Genomic DNA, 25,026 nt, shown 5'->3' on the forward strand with positions numbered 1-25,026 from the left:
CTGGAGAGGCAAATGAATTAGCACACTTAACTTGAACACTAAAATGAGGAACTGAGGAGACAATCTTTCACTGTTCAGAGTTGCTCCAGTGAAAGCTAGCGCACCAGGTTGGAAAATTACAGGTAATTGCTGAGGCCATTGAATCCAGTTTGGTTTTGGTTGAAAGACTAAAATAACAAAGCTCTGATTGCTGAAAAGACAAGGGCAGAGAGCTCAGAGGCCCCGTTGCTAAGAGTTAATTTGATACATATTTCTCCCCCTTGAAATGTCCGAGGTACTGGCAAGAGACGACAAAAAGAAAAAAGAAAAAAGAAAAAGAAGAAAAAATGGAGTGAGAGGGAGGGTGAGACCCCCACTCTCCCTGCAAATACTATCCATCTGCCATATTACATTTAACCAGCATGAGAAGCTAAGGGAGCGCCCTTGCACAATATTGTGTGAAGGCTGTCAAACTCAATGCAGGAGCTCTTTGCCCACTGCTCAGAGCAGAGGACATGGGGCTGCTTAAATTCAGTCTCATAACAACCTTTGACTGTGTGCTTAGCACCAGCCAAACAGGAGAACATGTGGCAGAAAAAAGTGTTAATTACCCGTGCTTCTTTTTTTTTTAATCATCATTATTTCTTTTAATCAGCTAACTAAAACTGCAATATGATGGTCACCAATATGAAAACACCAACAGCTTTTTGAACAGTTTACAAAATTTGAACTTAAAATGAACTGAGAGGAAAAAGTTGCAGCAGCTGCAAACAAAAATACTAATCTCAACTTCATTATGTTATCTTCAGAGTAATTAGCATTTTTGCTTGAAAGAAAAATCATGCTATTGTACTCCAATAACACAACTATAACGTCTTAGCATTACAAACGTACAGCACTGCCTGTGACCTCACACTTACTTGGTTTTCATTTGAGATCATTGTTGGCCCAAATGAGATCCACGAACCGCCTCCAGTCCTCATGATGTTTTTTTGCCAATATGTGGCTTGAAGTAATGTAAAAACTATGACTAAAGTGATCCCTGGTAGAAGTTTGTATTTCTGTTTTTGTGCTGGTATTTCCCTTCTTCCTGTCTTGTTATTTTGTTGTTATCTTGTTTTTGGGTCGCCAACTTTAGGCAGAAGGTGTGTGGACACAAAGCAAATTGAAATGAAAGTACAAATATGCGAGGAATAACCATGGCCACACGCACGCATACATGCCCCACTGGTAGAAAGTGGACTTTCACTTCAACTCAACTGACGCAGCAGCTTCCTGCAGAACTGCTTCCTGCAGAACTGTTTGTGTCTGTGTTTTCAGAGCATGACCAATGTGAAACAATCGCTAGATCTAAATTTATTTAACTGATTTAAAACACGTTTTTGTGATAGACTTTGGTCAGTCTTGTACTGAAAACGCTGCTGTCATTATGCTGCATTCAATGGCAAATGGGTCAGCTTTCAATCTACTTCCAGCAAAAATCCAAAGAAAGCAAAGAAATGAAGTTTGAATATTTCATCTGTAATTCAGGTAATAGTACACAAAGAAGCTTGTTTGTTTATCTCTGTACAAAGAATAACTCAACTCTACATAGTATGCCTCTAAAGTTGGTTCGACAGGGATCCATTTTATATACATATGCACTTTGAGCTAAAAAGTGGTAAAAAAGTGATACATTAATAAAGTTTGATTGATTGATTTGATTTGACGTTCTTAGTCATTTCCTCCAAAAGTTTACAATTTCATTCAATATCAATAGTCTATTTGTGTAGTATTGGATTTCCATTGAAACTTCCAACAGAAACACTGAAAAAGAAAATATATAGAAAAAGGCCAGAAGAGAAGCAGGTCTTCGGACAATCCTGGAGACTACATTTTCCATAATTGTTCCAACAGCTACACCTCCCAGTCTGATTAATGCCCATGTCTTTCAAACCACTTTGTAACATAGGGTCTGTTAAAATTAAGTCCCTGGACTCAAGCTGAGACAATATTCCTTGATTACCATCCATTTTTTCAGCTTCTGAAAAGCTCTTCCAGAGCTGAAGAGCAGGTTATACAAATGTTCACAAGAGGAGAAAAAAAAAATCTATGGAATACTTCTTTAACTGCAATCTTATTTATTAGGATTTAAACTAAAAGCCTCTTAAAATAAAACAGACATTTAAATGCAGCGTTACATTGTACAGACTCTCTAGGATCAAACGGATCAAACTAATACTGCGAGAAGTTGTTAATTTTAATATCAATTACTTACTTTGTGAAACAACTGGGTTCGGTAAAGCTAATAAGCAAAATACACCATGATAAATGATTGTGAAATTGCTGGTAATTCATTGTTTTTGTCAACAAATTCTGTCAGTTTAAATGTTGTTGTTCAAATCAAACTGAGCCCACACAAGGGTTTGAATGCTAGACCCCTGTGACACAACATGGTTCCAACACGCAGTGATGCTATTGCTTCAGCACTAAAATCAAGCTCAAGAGAAATCAATTGCCTTGAGGCAAGAAGTGTGAACTTTCATACCCTAAGCCCAATTTCCTTGAAAGATGCAGCTCTAAATCAAATCAAGCCAAGCCAATGCACCGTGGAATTATGCAGAAATTGACACTGCAACATAAAATGACAACCAGTGAGAAATACTGCCAAGGCTAAGAAACTTCAGAGCTGTTTATCCACTCCACATGTTTTTACCATCCCCGTGCTGTGATGATGCGACGAGTCAACCCCGATCATCTTTGTTTTTATTCAGGCCACAAGAGGATTGTTGAGTGCACGCAGTCGAGGGCAGAAACTCAAGCCTCCGAGAGAAAGTTTACTGGTTCAGTAAATGGGAGGAAAGAGTTACATGAAGTGCTGTTTTGATTAAGAGAAGGTGTCAGTTTCTGCTAAAAGTTTAAGCTGCCTTTACAATTCCCTGCTGAGTGAAGAGTGCTTTGCTACACGTGCATGGCTAATCAGAGCTGATAGAAATACCTCGGCAGTTCAAAATCTTTGGTGATCAAAAGAAAAAAATGGCATTAAATTGAAAGACACTAAAGGAGCTTTCAACTTTTCAAACTAAATGCATGATAATACTGTTAAAAGTTGGCCGCAGCTCCTGTGAATAACGTCTGTCTTTGAGTTATTGTGAAACAGCTCACCGATTAACAGACATTTTTTCCCCACAAAGCATTGAAACGTTAGTAGTGTTGTGTGCTAGCACATTCTCCCACATGAGACATTTACCAGAGGAAACGATGGATATAATGCCAGGCAGAAAATGACTCTTTCTTAAGCCTGAAACAAAACTTTAAACACCACAAACTGAGATGGTGCTGCCGGGTTGTTCGCCAACAGAGACAGAGAGAAGAAAAATGTCGGAGGTTAAATCAAAATGGTCCAGAGGCATTTGCATGCTGCCTGCCTTTGATCATTCGGAATGACCTGTGTTCAGTATTACCTCTCTGCAGGACAAGATGACTAATACATATCAGAGACCTGTTTCACGAGGACATAATGTACAAGGTTAAACTGGTATTATTTTAATTTCATACTTGTGTGATACAATGTAAGTAGTGAAAAAAATCCGATGGACTGCTTTTCTGTTCATTAGGTACAATTCCATTCTTATTATGAATTTTAAACATCTATGTCATTTCCATCAGCTGTGGCATTAATAAGTTTTTACAGCTGTCACTGCCTTAAGTCAAATTCTTTGGTCTGGTTCTGTGACCTCTTTGAACTAATTAAAACATTCGAGAGCTGGAGAATTCTGCCTTTCACGGACAGAAACATTAACAAATTGGTCAGGTTGAAAAAAATCCTTTATCTAATAAACACCCACACCTCTTTGAAATGTCAGACTTTTTTCTTCTTGCTGCAGTAAAAGCAGGAAGTCGATCCACCTTCTCTTTGTAGCTTAACCCATTCAGAGCTTAACCCATTCAGACCCATGGTTTAAGACGTTAAACCCTCTGATTCAGGCTTTATTATGATCAGTTTTGTTTATTTTAAACGTAATGTTTCATTCATCAAAATGTTGGTGCCATGTTTTCAAGCTTCAAGCTTGAAAGGTAAAAAATCGCTGTAGGCCATAATGGTTTAAAGAATTATAAAATGCACCTCCAGACATTTATCAAACCAGTGCATAATTAGCTCTGTTCATCAAAATTTTGTATTTGACGTTGATGCATTTGGCTCAAAAAACATTGGACTGATTGCCTCTTTTATAGTTTTTCTGCCATTTTTTATAGACCTCTGACAAGCCCCACCCAGCCAGCTCACAGGATTGATTATTTAGCTGAGTTACATAAAACATGCTGGTTATCAGATATCAGTAGATAACACTGATGTTGACTGTTGAGATAAAAGAAAAAAACAACAACAAATGGACATGTTGAGATGGTAAAAACAAACTGAATTTCATTAAAAGGGGGGCTTTATATGGAGTCAAACCTCAAATGACCAGAATTAGATCAAAGCAGGAGATTTATGTTTGTACAATATGAGGAGCAGTGGTGGATGGAAAAGCAGATACATATACTTTCGCTGATTTGAGCTACATTTGGAAAGAAACTTGACTACAGGTCTGATGTTTTCTCCTGCAACAATTCGTCATCTCTCCAGTGGAGCGGAAGTTCAGTGGATGTTTAAGTCTTCATGTATGTCATGATTTATTCCCAAAGTCTGTTTCCGTTGCACTTTCTCGTATTCTGCTTTTATTAATGCACCAACTTTTCCACCTCAGCAAAGTGGAAAACTTCTTGCTATATTTTGACTTTTTTCCAATTACTGTAGTTTCCACTCGTGATGTGAGTAAGAATGAGATTGTAAACGCACCCTCACAGAAATGTTCTCCTCATTCACAAATACACTTTATTATGAATTAACACAAGAATTTACCCTGCAGAAGGAATGTTGCTCCAGCCCTGATGGATACCTTTGAACAGAAATTAGTAAACATTCTTTAACTCAGGGAGAAATAACAGGAAATCTACGGAATTTGAACATTCAATGACCTGAAATAACAACCTTGACCAAAACAAAATAAAGTTTCTATCCTCATGAATATCTTTATCAACTGACTGGCACAGGTACTGGACACTGAACCAGAACTCATCACAATATCAGCAATGGAGGAAACTGCTTTGAAATTTAAACCTCTTTGGCTAAGATACAAAAAAATACCAGTCACTCTCCTGCCTGATTTATCATGACGAGAGCCTCTCAGATGGACAGGAGAGTCAGACTCAACTATTTTCTGAAATTTCAGAGTACTTGAGATTCCTAAGTGCTGAAGCCTAAAATGAAACACACCGGGTGTGGAGTGCTTTATAGAAAATGTGTGAATCATCTCGAAACAATGTACCTTTAGTACAACGGGCGCAGTTTTTGGTAACTGCAGAATTCTTCTTTTCCAAGACAAAGCAACATTAACAGAAATTTTGTATCTCACATGTCAGTCTGCTTGAAGAGTATCCATTACCTAATATACACCCACACTTCTAAGAGCTGAGCTGCAACATGAAAAATTACCACTTAAGGGAAAAATAAACGTATAAAGCTAGTCTGAGGAGCGGGGGGTGGAAGGTTGCCTTCTAATTGCTGGAGGGGAGAGGAACCATGTTAGAGTAAACAAAGTCTGATCGATGATGGGGATTATATCAGAAAAAGCCTTTGGCCTTTGGCCAAGATGAGCAAACACAGTGGTTTCTGTCTGTGCAAGAGATGGAAAAAATAGCCAAAGCAAAAAGCTGGTGAGTTAAAAGCATTATATTTCACAGAGGTGGGGGGGTGGGGGGTGGGGGGGGGGCAGACAGAGTGTAGTACAATGCCAAAGATGACATGTAGCCAACTATATCATGTCTTGACTATTTGTATCAGACAGAAATGCCAGTAGATAAGAGAGCAGTGTTGTGAGTTTGATGGAAGGCTGTTCCGGCTGGAGGCTTAGCTTTAGGTTAGGCTATACTCCCACGGCGCAGCAGTACTATGTGTGAAACCTCTCCATCACCACACGCACAAGTTCAACGCACTGTTAGCCAGCCACGGCCGAGGAGAAATGTATTCTGTATACTTCAAGCTTCAATGTGGCAATTGCAATTCACATAAGCCACTTAAGAAAATCTGCAGAGGGACAGAAAAAGGTATAGAATTGAGAGGGGCTTACCAGCTACTGCAGCCTTTTAAACACAGAGACTAGTCATCAGACAGGGTTTAATTTTTTTCCCTTTTTTCCCCCTACAAGTCATGTAAATGAGTTCACTCCATTGCTTTTAAGCCCTTGTAAAGGTATCAAGTTTCAAAATAACATAATTCATTACCTCTGCAACATGTTTAAGTTGAAGGTGTAATTTGAGCCAAAGTGCTTTGGTCCTGGTTACAAGTAAAAGAGGAAGTAGGTATGTGCAAAATGTAAGCTTCTCTGTCTATCAAGCTTTTCAGCGCGAAAAGAAAACTATCGACTTTTAAATCCATTCAGCAATGCACTTCAACTGGTGATTTATATTAATAGCCCATGTATTGCCTCCCCACATCCAATGATGCCGTGTTGTGCTAAATTTCACCGTAGTATTCATGTCGATAAACAGGTGACGACTTGGAGAAGGGACTGATTATATTTGCTAATCCCCAAAGAAATTAGGCGAGATTGATGAATGCGTGCATACACTCCACACAAAGCCTTGGGACTCTCTAAAAGCTGTTACCATGGTGGTATCCCATTAGAATAACAAACATTTCCCCTGGATGTTTAACATCGCTTCCCAGTGAGCACAGCCCTCCCTCAACCTCCCTTCTCTCCTACTCTCTCAGGCACCTGCCTTCACATTTTCCACTTCTGAAATTCCACCAGCCGCCTGGAAAAAAAAAATAAAAGAAGAAGTAGAAGGAGAAGGAGAAAAAGAAAGGTGAAATATGAAATGCAGTTACGAGAAAACTTGAGTGCCAAAAAAAGGAGTTTTCTTCAAACCCGTAATAACTTTCCATGGGAATAGGGAGAAACTTAAAAAGAATAACACTTCCCCTTGATTTTCTACTCCTACCACTTTTTTAAGCAGGCACTGAATTTCCTGGAGTGATAAGGGCTTAGCCAATGTAATCCTCAGAGGACCCTTCTCTGGCATGCCAGGAATCAAGAAACCTTTCCTTCTCAAAAACGAAAAAAAGAAGAGGAAGAAGCAGAAGAAAAAAGTAGAAAAAGACTGAGAGAGGGAGGCAACAGTAGGTTTGGGAACAAGGAGGAGAGGCAGCCAGCATGCCATCTCCGACACATGCTGGCGAATGCAAATTAGCAAGTGCGGAAAGAGCAGCCGGACTCGCCTCAGCTGGAGATCAACAGAGGAATATTGATATGACAATGCAAGGGGCTTCCCTGACTCAGACAGCAGGGGCCACCGAGGAGGCTCTAATTGGCCTCATGCAAAGAGAGGGTGGACTTGAAGGGGGGCACCATAAATGTTTCACAGAGATTGATTCATTATCAGTTTGCTTGACAAGCTGGGTGGGCCTCGTAAAAGTGTACCCATCTTGAACCGGTGGTGTGTAAGTCACTGGCACTGCGACAGGATGGAATATATCACCCCGACCTTTCACTTCAGATATTGAAATGAGAGCCTGAAACATGACTTGCCACACTGCAGGACTACTACTCTTGCATTCCAAACTGCAGCAGTAGCAGGATAAGGCATTGATAGGTGACAGTGCAAGGGAAAACATTAATAATTTACAAATGTCTTCTCTGTCAGAATATGGCATGCTATGATGTGCTGTCTTTTTTTCCCTTACATCAGATGTCAAAGCTAGCTGACAACTGAGAGGTATAAATATTCTTTTGATTAAGACTGTGCCACATATATGGTATTCTATGCATTTTTTTTAAATGAAAACAGACTTAATAAGTTTAATGACTAAAAAAACACTTACTTACTCTACTAACTTCAGGTTTACATTACAGACCAATTAATGGCTTGTTTAACATTATTAACACTTCCCCATATACTCAACTGCACTAGTTTGCTGCGTGAGAGCTCATAAAACTTTACAGTCTCACTTCCGACCACTCATGTGGTTAAACAAGACGTTTTTGCTCGGAGATAAATGAGCACAAATCATTCAATAACCCACTAAATCTAATCTGTCCATTAACAAGGAACTGCAGGCTTCACAGACATGCAGAGCTGGTGAAGATCACTGGCAGCCATTTAGAAGCCGTGAGAAAGGCAGTTGAGCATCTCAGCTCCTCGCTGGGTGATTTGTTACATGTGGTTGACACATTTGCATCGTCAAAGATGCACACAGACAAACTCAATATGTCTGAGAATGTCTGGGCGGCATGTGGAAAACCCCAGTCCTTCGTCTGAAGAGGTGTCCTCCCCCTCTGAGAGACTATATGACGTTTTGAGGTCCTTTATCTGTCAAGCGGTTGCTTCAGCAGTGAGCTGTAAACAAGTTGCTTGGACTCGATGCACAGAAAACAGTTGTTGAATACAGTGCAGTGCTGTCTGCTCTGCACCAAACCGAAAAAGCGCTGCAGGAAACTGCAAATCAGGCACCATTACACAGCAACAAATATGACAGGAACAGTGCTACACATTATTTGTGCTCCAAGAATCATTCACTCAGTGTCTCTTCCAATGAGCGTGAACAATGCAAGCCAAGTGTGCATTGTGTTGCAGAGCAGGAGACTGTTCCTCTGAATTGGGGGTAAATTACAAAAGAGGCCTGTGCAAATTAGACGTGATGGCTTCATAATACGTCTGAAGTGTCAGCTTCTCTAGAAACCTATCCCCAGGCTACGCTCGTGGATCAACGCTTTGAACTTCCAATTATTGCTGCCAAACCGCAGCAATCACCACGCTGTAAAACACTCATTCTAACATTACAAAACACACACAATCAGTGTTGACTCTGTTGCAGGCAACGACAGGGTTACCAAATTAAAGTATGCCTTCATTACATGATATACACTTGGCAAAGATATATCCATCTAAATCTAAAAAGACTTAGGTCTTTGTTTTTCCTTTTAAATGCAAGTTTTCATTTGAGGTTTCAGATGAAGATTAATATCTCTGAAGTGTTTGTTGTGGTTTTAATCCTTAGAGACTATTTGCTACAAGAGGAAGAGGAAGACCAGAGGGAAACAGCTGCATTTCAAGAGGAACCATCCAGAACTGTGTTCCCTCCTGATATTCATTTTAGCGAGGGAATATATTCAAGTGCTATCACAGTTCGATACGATTACTGCACGAGAGAGGACTCATAAAAACACAAAACACAAAACCCCAGCAGGATCTGGCGTGTGTGCAACTGCTGAGCAATTTTATTTTACAATGCGACCTCTTACTCATGTATAATTCTGCACGCAAAGAAATAAATTACCTTTGCAATTTGGGACACCTCCAAAGGTGCTGCTGGGTGCCATTTGTCTGAAATATGTTGAGAGATTGCGAGCTGGCAAACCAAAAGAAAGGCAAAAACCCCTGTGGGATGACCGGGTCGAACACCTCGGTTGAACCGGAAAAAATGACCACAACGGTTGAACTGAGTCAGACACTAAAAATAAAAGAGCCCAAGGGAAAAGCAGATAGAAAAAAAAAACAGCTTCCTCTTCCAGACTAAGAGTTATTTACCCACAAGGATAAACATTAAAATATCTTCTCATACTTGATTAAGTCTTGTTTATATATCCCAATGATGAGTGAGTAATATACATAGGATGCCGAGTTCCAATGCATCAATATTATCTGCTCAACTGCGCCTGCTACATAATTAATACACACGCTGACATGACATGGATATGATATGACAAGAGTATCAGAGGCGAGGAGTACGAAAAAGAGCTGAGCGAATGCATTTTTCATGAGCTCCAGTGCTCCCCAGCCAAAGTTCCAAACATGATGTTTTAGTTCCAGAGATGAAAATGGGCTTGGAGGCCAAGGAGGCCAGATATGTAGTTTCATTAAACTAAATCTGGGATTTAACTGCAGAAATGCTGATATGTCCACATCTTTGATAGTGACCCCTTGGTTGTCCACTCATACTGGCCATAACAACTCATCAAGACGATAGACGGATATGCGACCCCCAGTGTCCATGAGAGCAACTACATGTGAATTATTAAATGGTATCACAATAGTGGAGGTTAGCACAAACGCCTCACGACTAGAAGGTTCCCAGTTCGAATCTCAGCTGGAATCTCTCCATGTGGAGTTTGCATGTTTTCTAGGTGCAGTCAAGCTTTCTTTCATGGCCATGCATCTTCGGCTGAATGGTGATTCTAAGTTGATTGTAGGACTGAGTGTGCATGTTGGTTTGTCTAGTTTGTCTCTGTGTGGCCCTGTGATGGACTGGCAGCCTGTCAAGTGTGTACACTGTCTCTCGCCTTTTAGAAGCTGGGATAGGCTCCAGCCTCCAGTGACCCTGAATATCATAAAGCGAGTATAAAAACATGGATTGATGGAGGCAAACATAACCAAGTGATGTTGTTGACTAAATCTAACCAGGAAGCGACAAAGTTTCGTTGTAATGTGTTGAATTTACATTAAACCAAGGTCACCGGCAAAACGGTGTCCATGCAGGTGACAATGGCATTGTCAAAAGAAAGTCTTTTGATGTGTGAATTAATGTTTTTAGTAAAGTGCTGAAGTGTTATTCAGTGAACCAAACTCAGAAGTGAAAAAATATGTTGGTTTTTAACATGCATTAATAATTGAAAGTACTGTGCATAACTACATCATCCACACCCTTGCCCTCTGCCACTTTATGATGACTTAGGGACTTGTTAAAGGAAAGACTTGAGACGAACTGCTATTTCCCACTTGTTGCTTGTAGAGGTGGTGCATTAGAGGGTGGCTTCATGGGTCGAATTTGACAGTATTAACAAATAACCTACATGGTCGTAATGATTGAGAGACTTGCTTTTTTGCATGTATCTTTCGGCTGCCTGACATTAAAAACCATAAACAGTGGGGTGACTACAGCTGCTGATACTCAAAAGCAAAGACTATATTTCTTTTAGGTTTTTTAAAAAGATTTATCTTTTCTTTTTTTTTTTTTTTTGCACAATTTCTTCCCAGATAGTTGAAGCTGTGAATAGCTACGATTTCTAGTTCTGTGGAGGAAAAAAAAGAGAAAAACAAACGTGAAGAAGAATTCCTTTTGCACTGTATTTGGACAGGGCTGCTGTGTTCAGGCGCTAGAAGGGGTGAGCCTTACAGGAGCCATTCCTCCTCATTCAGAAGCATTACCACCCCACTGTCACTGTCAGTCTGTCCCCTCACCCATCACAAGAGCCCAGAGTAGGCTCAAACCTCACAACTAAATCACATTCCACGCACAAACGGTCGGGGCCTTGCAGCCTCTACTGTATCTAATCTAATCTGTCCATCTCCTGTGTCTCTACACACACACACACACACACGCACGCACACACACAAACCATGTGAGTCTCTGGAAAGGCAGGCCAACATCTCAGCACCTCAATCATGTACATTTCCGCAGTGTGTGGTTAAATGAGAGTCAGTAATGCAAATCAGACACCAGGATTTGCCTCGATAATTGGGGCTTTATCAGCTCATTAAGAAACAGGGAGGCATTGCAGAAATGAGCGTGCAAAATTTCCATCAAAACCACCAAAGGGGAGCGCACTTTAAACATATCAACACCAGTCTCTGGGAGGGAAGAGAAAGCAGCTTTGATTGATAAGGTTACTATCTTGTCAACTAAAAAGAATATATAACACCAAGGGGTGGCAGCAATTTAACAGAAAGAACAGAGTGAATGCTCTCAGGTGGCCCCGATGGCCACTTGTCTGCCCCTCATTGTTATAATGCCCAAGACAAAGTGGTACATTGTATTATACATTTGACAGATTTATTATTACTGTTGTTTAACCTCTTTATAATCAAATCATTTTAGGGGTTCAAGGAGACTCTCGCCCTGAATCACAATCAGTTCTCACTATGTGGCTGGATGCAGTTATCCCTGTGCTGGCACATTTCCTGTTTACATCCAGCATCCTTTCGAGTCAAGTTCACGGGGGGGGTATTAATAAATAATATGAATCATGTAATTTTTTTTGCACTTTAAGTCCTGTGTAAAGGAAAAAAAAAATCACAATTGAAAACAGCTTCTTGCAGCTATTACATTGTGCCCAAAGGAAATGATAGGGTACAAAGTTGGTATTTCGCCCTCCCCTGGCACACAGGAAAAGCTTTTGTGGCACAAAATGTCCTCCTAAAACCCACACAGCTGAATGGCAGGATATGAATTTATCCCTATCAAAGTGAGTGGGCATAGTCACATTAACCCAACAGTTCCTGTGTGAAAGACAGGAAGGCTGACATGCTGGCATATTGTGTTTCATGTACGGTAATTGCTCCAGCTCAAAGTGCTCAGAGGTGAAATCGTGGCATACAGTATGACGATGAAGGAAGCATGTCATTGGGCCCACAGGGAGAGGACTGTCATTATCTACATAACGCTGATGATTGAGTAACACCCTCTTGCCGCTGCAGAGGAAAAACAACCAAAAGCCTTCAGCACAATCGATACAGTTTGAGCCGTCGGAATGCAAATAGCGACTGTTCTGGCTGCACGACATGGGATGATGTACCATTACTTATTCTGACTCCATTCAATGTCATCATTAGCCTCTACAGTGTCAGATCCGCTCAATAAAGGGCATTATTTCCAAAAGGATAAGAGCTGCATTAATCCTTTTATGCTGCTTTCAGCAGGATACTCTCCCATAGCTAATATTAATGCGTTAGGTGTCAAGAGTGAGATGGCTAATCCTGATAACTCAGGATGTTCAGTCAACTTTGCAGATGGCTATCTGCCCTATACTAGCGCTTCTAATAGGCACAGGAACAGGATGTGCTTTTAATGCTGCACTTCCTAAACGTCGTCTTCAAAGAAGACGATAATTTTCAACGGGGCTTTCTGAACTCAGAAGATAAGCCAGAGAACGGGGGAGGACAAAATAAAAATGATGCTCGCCTCAGAGAGGAAAAATAGCTTCCTGATATAGTCCAAGCTCCCTCTTTAAAGCTGACACCTAGAACATACAGTTTATCAATTATACATGAAACCAGAATCCATCTTTCTGTTGGCAGCTTGTTTGGATCTGGCCCGAGCCCTCTGAGTGGTGAAATGTGTCTCGGAGCCCCCATCCCTCCTGTCGCCTTTTTCCACTTTCAGCCTGTCCTTAAATCAATCCCTTTTTAGGCCTGAATTTATTTCTCCTGTAACAAATCTGTCTTGGCAAATGATGTCACATAAGCGGGGAGAATGACAGCCTGATGTCTATGTGGGAAACATCAACCTTGCCACAGCAGCCTCCTCCCAAGGTGAGTAATCATGCTGAGGAGTGGTGCAGTGTGTGGATGCCAGCCAGAGTCCAAACAAACCCAGAGTCTGTTGCTCAAGATAAACAAACCAATTAGGTGGAAGGCATGTTATTCCTCAGTTGGTGGGATATTTGCTAGATGGAAAATAATCAATGCATTCTTATTTCCACAGGGTGAAGCTGAAAAGTCCTGAGCAGAATAAAATAGAGTCAGAGAAGGAGAGTGAAATTATTTATAAGAAAAAATAAATAATGAGACTAAACTAGCTACTAGTCATGTAATTAATCTATGCAGGCTCAGTGGAGAGGGGCGAACACAGAGGGGAGGATTCATCATAGTTTTTTGCCCCTCGCTCCCAGGGATACATGCCCTTCTTGTGTGGATGAGTCAGCTTACATCTTCTGACAACAGCGAGCCAAGGGCTTTGTCAAAAGGAACCACAGTTATTGTTTTGATTGGTCCCCCCCCACCTTGTTATGTTGGGAGTGCAAAATGCTTTCAAATGTGATTGCGCCACAGCATCTGAAAATAAAGCACGCACATACAGAACATCAAAAAGGACGATTTCTGCTTTTTATTTACTGACGACAATCATTTGGCACTTTGGTGCTCTCTCTGGCCTCGCCTCCAAAGTGGAACAAGCAGCCCTATCAGTAATTGCAGGGAGTGGCTCCACTGGCCAGCCAAAGCATTAGACAACTGGGCTCACGGTGCATGACATTCAAGCTGGCCAATAACGACAGACATGCTAATCAAACGTCTCTGGCCTCCCCATGACACTGCGTCTGGAGGACTTTGCCCAGTTGGGGTGATGTGCAGCTGCTCTGGCTGCATTTCCACTCTGCCCCCTCAGGGGCTGGGCACCAGGCTAAGCACTGGCACAAGAATTTAGAGGCTGGAGAATTAAAAGGAAAAAAGAAATGGCGGAGGCTACCAGTGCCACACATGAAAAATAAATCACAGCCAGCTTGTTAGCATGGCAGAGAGAGGGGGAAATAGGAAGAGAAAGAGAGACAGGGAGAGGAAAAGGGAGGGGAAAAGAACTGGGTTAAGAGATTTAATGTGCAGCTGAAAAATCTGACACTTGCCAGAGGTCCAAATGTTCCACCAGAGCAACGGCAGCCCTGCTGGCTAAGTCTCTATAAAGCCTCCAAAGCTGCTTACAATATACACTTGAGAAACAATAGATAAGGTCAGTGTAGTAGCCTATGTCTGAGTGGGACCATGTATGAAAAATAAAGATTTTCCCTCTGTGTGTGTTTAACCCCAGGCATGCTAAAGGAAACCCAGACATAAAAGCTACTTGTACTACTTATACTGATACTTTACATTGATTGTTTCCTAAATTGAAATAATAGATACGTCTATCGAGGCAATGCTTTTCAAAGACAACAAAGCTTTTCAAATTTTGAAATTTGGATTTTGGATTGTTGGATGTTCTGAGGATTAGTTAGTTAGTTAGTAACTGTGATTATTAGTAACAATCACTTGTTGCAGTATTGTCGAAATCTTCTTCTGTTAAAACGACATTTTTGGAACTTGATTAGGATTTTGGAATCATGCATCCGTATGATTCCAGGACGATGAATATAAAGATAAAACTGATCAGTCTAGTTTGATGGAAAAACTGGGAAAAGTGAGGAAAACAATTAGCCTGGCTCATTTCTAAACTAAACATACTTAATCAACTGGCATATCTTCAGTTCACTAATCAATCATTTTAATATAATTTGGGTTATTCTTATAAAAACAGCAGGAAATGTGACAACAAAAACAAGAGGTTAGGTGAAGGACTATTTATCGGTGAGCCTGCCAGATCTATAGGATCAAATCACATATTAGGTTTTGTTGTGAGCCAGACAATCTAAAACTATCTTAAACTGTGCTGGGCATAAATATATACATTTATATATGAGTAGTCTTATATTTTTGCTGCTTTGTTATTTGTGAGGAAAACATATGACAAATTCCACATAAACACAATTCTATCTATCCATTTTGTATTTCCGCTTAATCCAACTCAGGGTCGTGGTTGGGCTGGATCCCTGGATCCCAGCTGTCATAGGGCGGGAGGCAGGGTACCCTGGCCTGACAAGCAGTTTGCCCCAGGAGCAAGAGGAAATCTTGGAATTGTATTTCCATAATTCAATTTTGCATTAACTGTCTCAATATCTTGATCCAATAGTTTGCTTTGTTTAGCAAACCAAGATAGATACTGACATTAGTCCACTCAACGTAATGTAAGCTAGCTTTGATGGGCAGCATAGACAGCAGTTAGTGAGTATAGCTCCAGTTCTTTATGTACGCGTTAAGCTTTATTACAGCTCCTGTGAGCCATGGTAGCAAAAGTCAAATAGAGGGCACATCATCTCATCATTCCACATGCAGAGGAGAAACTTTAGCCAGCTCAGTACAATAGAGACAGACCGCAAAGCTTCATATTCTGAAAAAAACCCAGTCCACTGGAGAGAAAAACAACCCGTGCCACAACATGAAACTGAGGCTGGAACACCAGCAAAACTCCTGCAATGTTCTCACAGCCTCATAAACTCGTTTAAAACACACCAATAGGTGAGAGGTGGAACACTGTGCTCTGGTCTGATGAAGCCAAATTGAAAAGCTTTTTTGGGAAATCCTAGAAATCGGAGTCTCCAGACTCAAGAGCAGAGAGACGATGCAGCTTGTTTCTGGTGCACAATTCAAATGCCAGTGGATGGTATGATCAATGACATGAACAAGTTCTGGTGAAACATAAGCTGCTATTCAATTGATCCTCAACAAGGAAGGTCTTGCTTATTTCAGCAAAACAATGTCAAAGCACATTTTACAATACAACAGTATGGCTCTATAATGATTGACTTCAGGTACTAAATTGGTCTGCCAATAATAACAATCCAGAACTAGTTTAGTACAGAAAGTTGCATTAAGAGATGAAAAAAGTAGACATACAAAGGAGGCAATTAGTCTCCACGGATCTAAAAAGCTTACTGAGTGTTGTAGAAAGAAGACGTGATGCAATAAAATGTTGCTCCCTGTGTGGGATTATCTGCCAGGAGAAATTATAACAAATAAACAGAGAGATGATTGCACAATACAAATTCACTGACTTGTTATTGTGGAAAAAAAGTCCATTAAAAGAATCATGACAAATTGCAAAATGCTGAAAATACTGAGGATTATAACTTGAAAAAAAAAAGAAGAAGTAATAAGTGAATTAACACGAAATTATCCTGAGAAATCATTACCCTCCTTTAAAATGAGAGAGTAAAAAATTACAGTCAGTTTACAATGGATCGAGGCCAAACTGGCAGAAGGAAGGTATGCGCTGGCTTATAAGAGACCATAAACAAATTACAGCTAAATAAAGAGAAAAATGAAACCTAGCAAAAGGACACAAGTCTCAAAGAGCACTGTCCAGCATCTGTGACACACACATCTGTGGTGATCCTTCTCAGGCTGCTTTAAAAAATCTGGCAAGCTCATCCGAGTGCTCCGGGTTGGTTTGTGGTGAGAATATTCCAGCAATATTTATTAAGTCAAGGCTTTATGCTGCAGTGTGATCATGTAACACTGTCTGACACTTAACTCTACTCACCATCTTTGCCCAGGAGACACGCTATCCTAAAGCGTCTGTGGTTCCATCATGTGAATCTTAATCAGATACTTAGCCAGTAGAGCAGGTTTTTACTCTCCCTGGTGAGAGTATCAACACATGGCTATCAGGCACAATTCACAGCCGCAAAGTGGCTATTTATTTTCTGCTCAGCATTACTTGACAAATAATTACTCAGGCTATTCAATTAAGATGTGGAACTCACACAAATGGCCACAACATGCCTGTGTAGCAGGGAAACATTATTCAATGCTTTACAACTTGGTCTCATGAATAAAAAGAGACACATATGCCGCAGGGCTTTGAAGCAGAGGGAGCGAGGGGACAAGGTGATAGCTAGCAGAAATATCATTAAATCCAAACTATTTCATCCAACAGAAAAGAGTTGTTTCTGGTGGAGCAGATGCACACAGTAATCTGGGGTGAGAGGACACAGCGTTCTTCCTGCTGCAAAAATAAAAAATGTTTTTACAAGGTAATGTGGGTGTAGAGGGAAAAAGACACTGTACACTGGTAAAGCAAAATGGGATGCAGCCTGGAAGCTCACCAGGGTCCAAAAATGTTCCAATTATTAATTGTAAATAAATACTCCCAAAATAAACCCATCTCGGCCCTGCCAACTTTGTACTTCCACACACAATTCTGACAAAAAAAAAACAAAGTCTGAGCCAAAAACGATGCAATTCAGAATGAGAATCTCTTCTCCATAACAAAATCAAGTGAACTCTGACATCACGTAAACTTTCTTCTCATAAACAATTCCAAACATATTTGCTCTTCTTTAGTTTATAGTGTTTCCTCTTAAGTTGAACAAATAAATGGAGCAATAAGCAAGGGAGGAAGTGGGGTTACTTCTACTTTACCCCATCGTTTCCTTTTTTGAGGGAAGGGGATGACTCTGCATACTGACCACTATTGCTTGTCACGCTAAAAAAAAAAAATTCCTGACAGTACTCAGTAGTTTAAGCTCTTATGCATTGCACATACTGCAATATTCATAAAAAAGATACATATCTAGCTTTCTAGTTTTCTTTACGGTGATCAGTATATTGAGATTTTCAGCATCATCGTTTTCCATCATCATCATCATCACAAGCAAGTTCCAAGTCCTACAAGTTTGAAATTTTGCATCTATAAAATGTAGACAGTGAGCAGCGTTCGCTAGCAAGAAGCAATGAGCATGGTACAGACATTGCATTTTTTTCATTCCGTTGTTGGCATTTTTCTTTAACAAACTGTATCATATAATAGCTGGCAATGTTTTATCCACTGGGATTTTGTACCACTCCTTTAATGGATTAAAGGCTGTTTTGTTGTTATCACTCTGGTCTTATGTTCTATGAAAAAGTTCTGGATTGAAATAAGTAAACTGGACTCTGGTTGGGCCAATCCAAAATGTTGATGCTGTGTTCTATTGACGATTTCTATTCCTCTTTAGCAGGATGCTTCACATAACCATCTTCTTTGAAGGTTGGAAGGAAGTTGTGCCCTTGGACAGTTTCTTTCTCTACAAGCCTAATTTCCACCAGAATCCTGTTCAAGTCATAATTTGTAATGATGCCCTTTACACTGACCTGACCAGCTAAAAGAAGAAACCAAGGCACTGCATCACGTCATCACTCAATACTTTGGGCATTGCTCCAGGGGAAACACCCCTAAAAAAAAAAATGTGTGCAAAATGCCTGTGTTGAATCATCTATTTTCCTTTGATGACAGAATTGGTAACCAAAAACTTGATTTTGTGGGAGCATCTGCTTCGATATGTTGGTGACAGAATGCTTTAGATCGCATAATGCTTAGAAAAACTAAACTAAATCATGAATGTTGATAAATCAGACGAAGAGCAATATCAACTTTTTGGACTGCTTCAGCCAAAGTTCAGAAATAAATCATATGAAGAATTTATTGAGGGAACGAATCTTAAAGACTTCCAATCTTAAAGACCAGAAGATTGTCACTGAAAAGGAGCGGTCCAAAATCCCAGCGGAGATTCAAAGATTTTAATCCAATTTAAAGAGAAACTTTGGTTGTTTTTTTTTTTTAGCTTTTAAGAAAATACAACAAAATAGTGTTTTTGCTCATAATTCCAATGATGCTTTCAGGTGGGTATCAAATGCAGGAATTTTACTTTTCATAGACTAATCAGTGCAGCATTTCCACTTTTACTTATGCAAAACAACTAAAATCATCTCCCAACTCTAATTTGAAGGATTAAACCAAAGTTTGGAGTGGGGATATTTGTAAAACAAAACCTAAATAAATCCTACAGTTGAGTTAAAGCCACAGGATGTCTCCACAGCCAGTGTCGTTGGCCTCTCCACCCTAATTTACCACACTCCGCCCACTCAGGCTTGCAGGGCTGTGGAGCTGGCTGATCCTCCATCAGGGCCAGGCCAGCCCATATATCCCACTGGCACAGGACACCCCGCCAAGAGCCAATCACCAAACCCGCACTCCTGACAGCTCATTACCACTCAATTAGGCAGGTGCACCTCCACGCACAGCCTTCTGACAAAAACAGCCCTCCCAGATGCATGTTTAACATTCGAGAGAATTATATAGTGACAGCAAACACTAAACGCCTCACCCTTATCACTTGATTGCCTCAAGATTGAAATCCTATAATTGGCCCAGGCCAGCGGGAGAAAAAAATAAATAAGCCAATGAATATGATGCAGTCGACTTGTAATTGAACAATTATGAATTCATATTCATAAGATGTTTGCTGGCAGTTACAAAATGCCATCTGATTAGGCGCAGTTTGAGATGACATTGTTCCGTGCTAAAGACACTGTGGTGTCAGCCTAATAAAGAGAAGGCACATCAGAGCAGTTGCCCGTCCACCGACATGACCTCTAGAGATGAGAGACATGCTGACACAGTGGCTTGGCCGGTGACAGACGGGACTTGGCACGCATTGCTCTTTGTCCCCTAAAATCTACTGCTTATACTCACTCTCACGGAAAAGGGTTGACTTTCAAATCTTAACACCAGTGGGCACAGATTGTGCACATAACAAAAACACAAGCAATGCAAAAAAAAAAAAAGGTGATCCCCTTGAGAGCAGATTCTAATCAAGATGAAATGATTTACAAATCTATTTAATAAGGCTTGCCAGAAGTCAAACTTGGCATGTAAATGCGGTGGGGATTAAATTTCATCGGCAACCAAGACTGTAACTGATCGCCTGCAGACAAAGGGGGAGCCTGCCAGTTTTTTCTCCCTCCTCTACTTCTCTGTCCTCCCTCCCTCTTTCACTCTCATGTCTGCATTTTGCCTCGTGATCCCTCCCTGGCTATGTGGAAGGACAGGGGCAGTGCAGAGTGGTGCAGTACAGTGTGGAGAAGACAGAGGGCAAAGAAAGAGAAGGAGAAGAAGGATGGAGAAAGATTAGGGGAGGAATATTGGAGATGAAGAACAGAAGTAAGATGGAGAGAGAAGGAAAATAGAAAAGAGGAAGAGTCTCAAGGTCAGCATGAGGACAGTGTGGTCCTAAGTTGAACAGAGACACAGCCGCAGTCACCTCTGTGCTAATCAGCCCTTTGGCTGGTTGATGAGGTGTCAGTTAGATGTGTGTGTGGAAAAACCTTTCCCTCTGCTTTTTTGGCTGCAAACTAAAGAGGGTTGGTGGGGTGGAGTAACAATGTGTGTGTGTGTGTGTGTGTGTCACTCTGGGGTGTAAGCAGGCTGGCGTTCTGCTTGTGGTGCCAGTGCTGTGCTTCTACCCCCTACACACTTTTGCCTTCCTTTTTAGCTTTTTTCTTTGCATATTATGCTACAGTGAGTGAAGCTGAACTCAGCTTTTCCCTGCAGTGAGGGCAAGAATACAACTGCCAATTAATGCTAGATACAGAGTGCCAGTGTTAACAGTGTGATGCATTCTGGTTCAACTTGCTGTGCTGTTTGAAAAAAAGGTGGGCCAGCGAGGTTTCCTCGGGTGTGGCCAACCTTTTGCAAGCTAACAGGGATTGTGCTCTTAGCACAGGGCACAATCGAACAGCTGTGATCCGATTTGTGACCTAACAGCTCCATAGCTTGTGTCTCATTGGGTGAGTTTTGTGTAGCAAGCCAGTTGGCAGAGGCGAGTGTCTCCTCCGTCTATCCTTGGGTTATTTCTGACCATCTGTGCCCAGTCATTAACAGGCCTTTTCACAGTCAATTGTCTTGTTCCTCTCCTTTCTACTCCATCTCTGTTAGTTACACTGTGCAGAACCATGAGATGGACCAAGTGCTTCCTCTTTTTTTCTTGAATGTAAATGGCATGAGTTAGTAGAGGCCATTTTATTAGCAGGGGCCAAGGAGAGCTATGAAGACAAAGGTTAATTCAAAGTGGCATCATGGAGGATGCATCAAGCAGTGGAGATCAAATTACAGGGCAAAGCGCTCAGTGGTAAGAAAAACAAGCCAGTGGTATGCTGCAGAATGTGTGCGTGTATGCTCTGTGTGTTTAACTGCAAATGTATGTGTGCCTGAGAGACGAGAGAAGGAGAGAAAGGGGGAGGCAAAGAAGAGAGCAAAGGGAGAAAAAAGAAGGAAGAGGAAGGGGGTGGGGGGTCCATAGAAGGCCAAGGGGGGATGGGGATGGAAGGAAAGTGGGAGCAAAAGAAAGGAGGAGGGAGAAGAGACTAACTGGGCCAGCATGCACACATCACCCTGACCAATTAGAGTCACTCATCTTCCCTTCTCACAATAACCCTCCATTTCTGATGTTTACAATCGTCAGGGTAAAAAATAACTGTAAACATGACTGCAGCAGCGATGGCATTCAACAAAAAAAGAGATGTGCCTGAAATGCATTTAGCCATTCCTTCTTCTCCCTCTCGCCTTTGTTATTGGTCTTTGTGCAATGATTTGCCTAAGGACCCAGATTTCCTAGCAACAGCCTGCCACCAAACATTTGGCAGGAGTTCAACATTCTCTCTCTTTGTGAGAAATGGCAGCACTGCCGCCCTGCTCTGCGTCTGCCACCAGTCCTGCTGCTGCTGCTGCTGCTACTGGATGAGCCAGACTGGCTGCCAGAGCCCTCTAATAATTCTGTTTTCATCCAATCACACCACATCCTAGCAGGCACCTTGAGAGCCTCTGCCAGGAATCATCAATCACCTCCTTAACACACATGCTCTGACAAACACAGACACATGTGTGAGCAAATAACATGCTAACATGCACACATGTGCACTATCTGGTAATTAAATTTAGAGATCAGAGTGTGCATGGCCGCAGAAACTAAACAGCAGCAGTTTAATGAAAATCAACAAAGCACATTAATACACAGGAAAGGTTAGTGTAACGAGAGTGAGAAATGTACAATCTGGCTGTAAATTAGGTAAATACATCTAAGTGCTCTCGACAAGGTTAATGGAGAGAGGAGGCCTTAGTATACGCCAGTCTAGACACGCCACACAGTACTAAGTGGGAATAGCTGTGGCAGTGTATCTGGCTAAGTCCTTTGGAAGTGCGAATAGGACTCTAATAAAGCGAATGATCCCCTGTTTTGACAAAGAGGCCCAAGAGGGACGCTGAACACCATGTTTTAGATTCCAAGCACTGACAAACACCCATTTGTGGCCCTTCTATCCCCCCTCAAATCCCACGGAAGCTTTTCCCTGTGCACAAGACTGTCGGATGTGGGCAAAACCCAACTGCCAATTTGCAGAGGATGTGCCATGTTTGCTAATGCGAAGCAGAGGCTAAAAATGAGACCACACAAACTCAGGAGGATGGACTGAGTGATCTGCTTTCTGGCATGAGCTCTAACAACATTTCTTTTTCTTTTTTTTTTTTTGTTTGTTTGTCTCTGCGACTGGGCGGCTAATTATGAAACTTCCGTCATAACTGCACAACAGTACACTCGTGTTTAGAGGGCTTGGAGGCAACAAGGGGAGCATTGGGAATTTCACTTGGGACAGTATGCCAAGGCGTGTGTTGATGGCTAGGCTATAATGCTGATTTATGCCGATAATGAACTGCTTGAAGACGAGGAATGCAGTGCAATTTCAGGGCTATCATCTTGACTTGAGATGAGAGAAAATGTTGATCTGCTGGAATTAAATATAATCCCAAACGGGGAAACATGAGCATGGAGGGCCATCCTATTCCAGGAGCTGCAAGTGAAGACAATACCTCAGTGGTGCAGCTTGAGTGTGTGAATGTCTGAGCGCACATCTGTCCTCCTCAATCTGTGTGTGTGTGTTTGTGTGTGTTTTGTCTGTCAGGAGAAGATTGTGTAGGAGGGGGTAAAGCCGAATGAACTTGCATAATCGATTTTCACACTTTAGCAACACCTGTTGGCTTGTCTCCATGTTAAAAGAAATGAATGAATGCATTACATGTAGAACAATTTCACAGTGTGCTGCAGCTTCATGCACAGAGATGAGGGGAAAATAGAGAAAATGGAGCTGTATTGTCTCAATAGGTAACATAGCTCATTTCACTCGACAAAGGATGAATGGATATATTGACAATGCAGAAGGCGTGCGGAGGCATTTCCTGAATAACGCCTCTTAACATTTTGTCCTCCTCTGGCAACAGAGTTGGGGAACAGTCATTCTGAATGTAGAGGGTCTCACTTACCGCAATATAATAGACCTTGGCTTTCTCCACCAGCTCCCAGTTGCTGTCCAAGTCCAGGTGTTTTTCCTTTTTGTAGCAGTTTGCCGCTGCCAGGTTAGCAACAAGGGACCTGCCGAGACAGACCCCATAAATCTTCTGCCTCGCTTATCATCCATCTTAATTTTGTCTCAAAAACATTCTTAAAAAACACAGAGGCCCCAGACTTTCCTTTGTTCTTTCATGATATCAAAGGATGATAACAGTTTCTTTCAGTTTCTGAACCGAGCTGAATTAAAGTCATCTGGATGACTTTATTCTTCCTTCTCTTTCAAAACTGGGTTATCTCAAAACAACAGAAACAGAGATAAAAAAAAAAAAAAAAGCTAAGAGACATATTCAAGATTAACATGAAGCCACCTCCAAATTATTCACATTGTCGTATCACCTGAAGAAGAGGCTCATTGCTCTCGAGGGTGGAAAAACAACAGAAAAGCATTACGAAATGAGCACTTTGGTTGAGTAGAGAGTTGTGGGAGATGGAAAGTGAAGCAGGTGGCATTATCTTAACATAGCTCATTAGACCGTCCTCATGTTCTATCCCTTTATGAGCAGCCATCAACATGAGAGCAACCATCACAGCTACTTAAGGGAAAACTGTTAGGCGACCATATGACAAGAGGGTGTTTCAAAAGGAAGGGGTCTGTTCTCACATGGCAAGAAAAAGCTGCTAACCACTGTTAGTGTCAAAAAGAGGACTAGTAGTGTGCTAAGTTGATCAGAGTGTGATGACGAAGGCTACGATGTGACAGTAGGATAGAGACCACGTTTGACCTGAGCAGCAGTAATGGACTCAAAGGTACAAACATGACAGGCAAAATGAGTGTCATTACTGAGGGAGTCTGACAGACATGAGCACAGCAGAGCACTATCAAAGAACAAGCAGATCTGATGATATGATACATGTAAGAGGTAAGACTAAAGCGCCACTGTGAGCAGTTCCAAAGAAAAGTACTATGGAGTCCCTCCAAGAATCTGCATCAACATTTGCAAGATTTTTCAATTTCTTCGAGAATAACTGATCAGTCTAGAGCAATGACTTGTCAGATTAAAGTTTTATAGCCACTTTCATCCTTAAAAATGACAGTGATGGAAGAAGTAATTAGAAGCTTTACCGTTCCCATTATGAACCATTAAAAACACTGGTACAAGCTGGTAAAAATCCTGCATTTATACTGTTTCTTAAGTAAAAGTATAACCAGTAAACATAAAGGGATTTAGAAACTATTTTAATCCTTTTGTAGTTAGTATTTTCATCAAGAATGAACTCATTGAATATATTCTTCATAAAAATCAATGATTCAGTTTGTGAAAAAAGCAAGAAATGCCATTACAGCTACAAAGGGCCCTTTACATTTACCTTTTTTCTTGTCCAACTTTCAAACTGATTGAAATTGAATTTGAAATAAAAAATATCAAAGTAATTACAAATAAAATAATCAAATCTTTGGGTGGAAATGGAACCGTGAAATATTTTTGAAAAATGAACAATG

The 25,026-nt window shown here is 41.1% G+C and overlaps 1 protein-coding gene across 5 annotated transcripts in view; it reads right to left on the reverse strand.

Annotated features, from left to right (window-relative positions):
* LOC140278117 (adenosine kinase-like) overlaps positions 1-25,026 on the reverse strand; it is a 116,392-nt gene that overhangs the window by 41,029 nt on the left and 50,337 nt on the right. For all 5 annotated transcript variants that reach the window (XM_072373050.1, XM_072373052.1, XM_072373049.1 and 2 more), the window contains one exon: positions 23,498-23,606. In XM_072373050.1, coding sequence (XP_072229151.1) covers positions 23,498-23,606 — 109 coding nt within the window. The remainder of the gene's footprint in view (positions 1-23,497; positions 23,607-25,026) is intronic.

Source organism: Leuresthes tenuis, unplaced genomic scaffold, assembly GCF_036924035.1.
Source record: "Leuresthes tenuis unplaced genomic scaffold, fLeuTen1.0.hap1 SCAF_20, whole genome shotgun sequence".
NCBI classification, from domain to species: domain Eukaryota; kingdom Metazoa; phylum Chordata; class Actinopteri; order Atheriniformes; family Atherinopsidae; genus Leuresthes; species Leuresthes tenuis.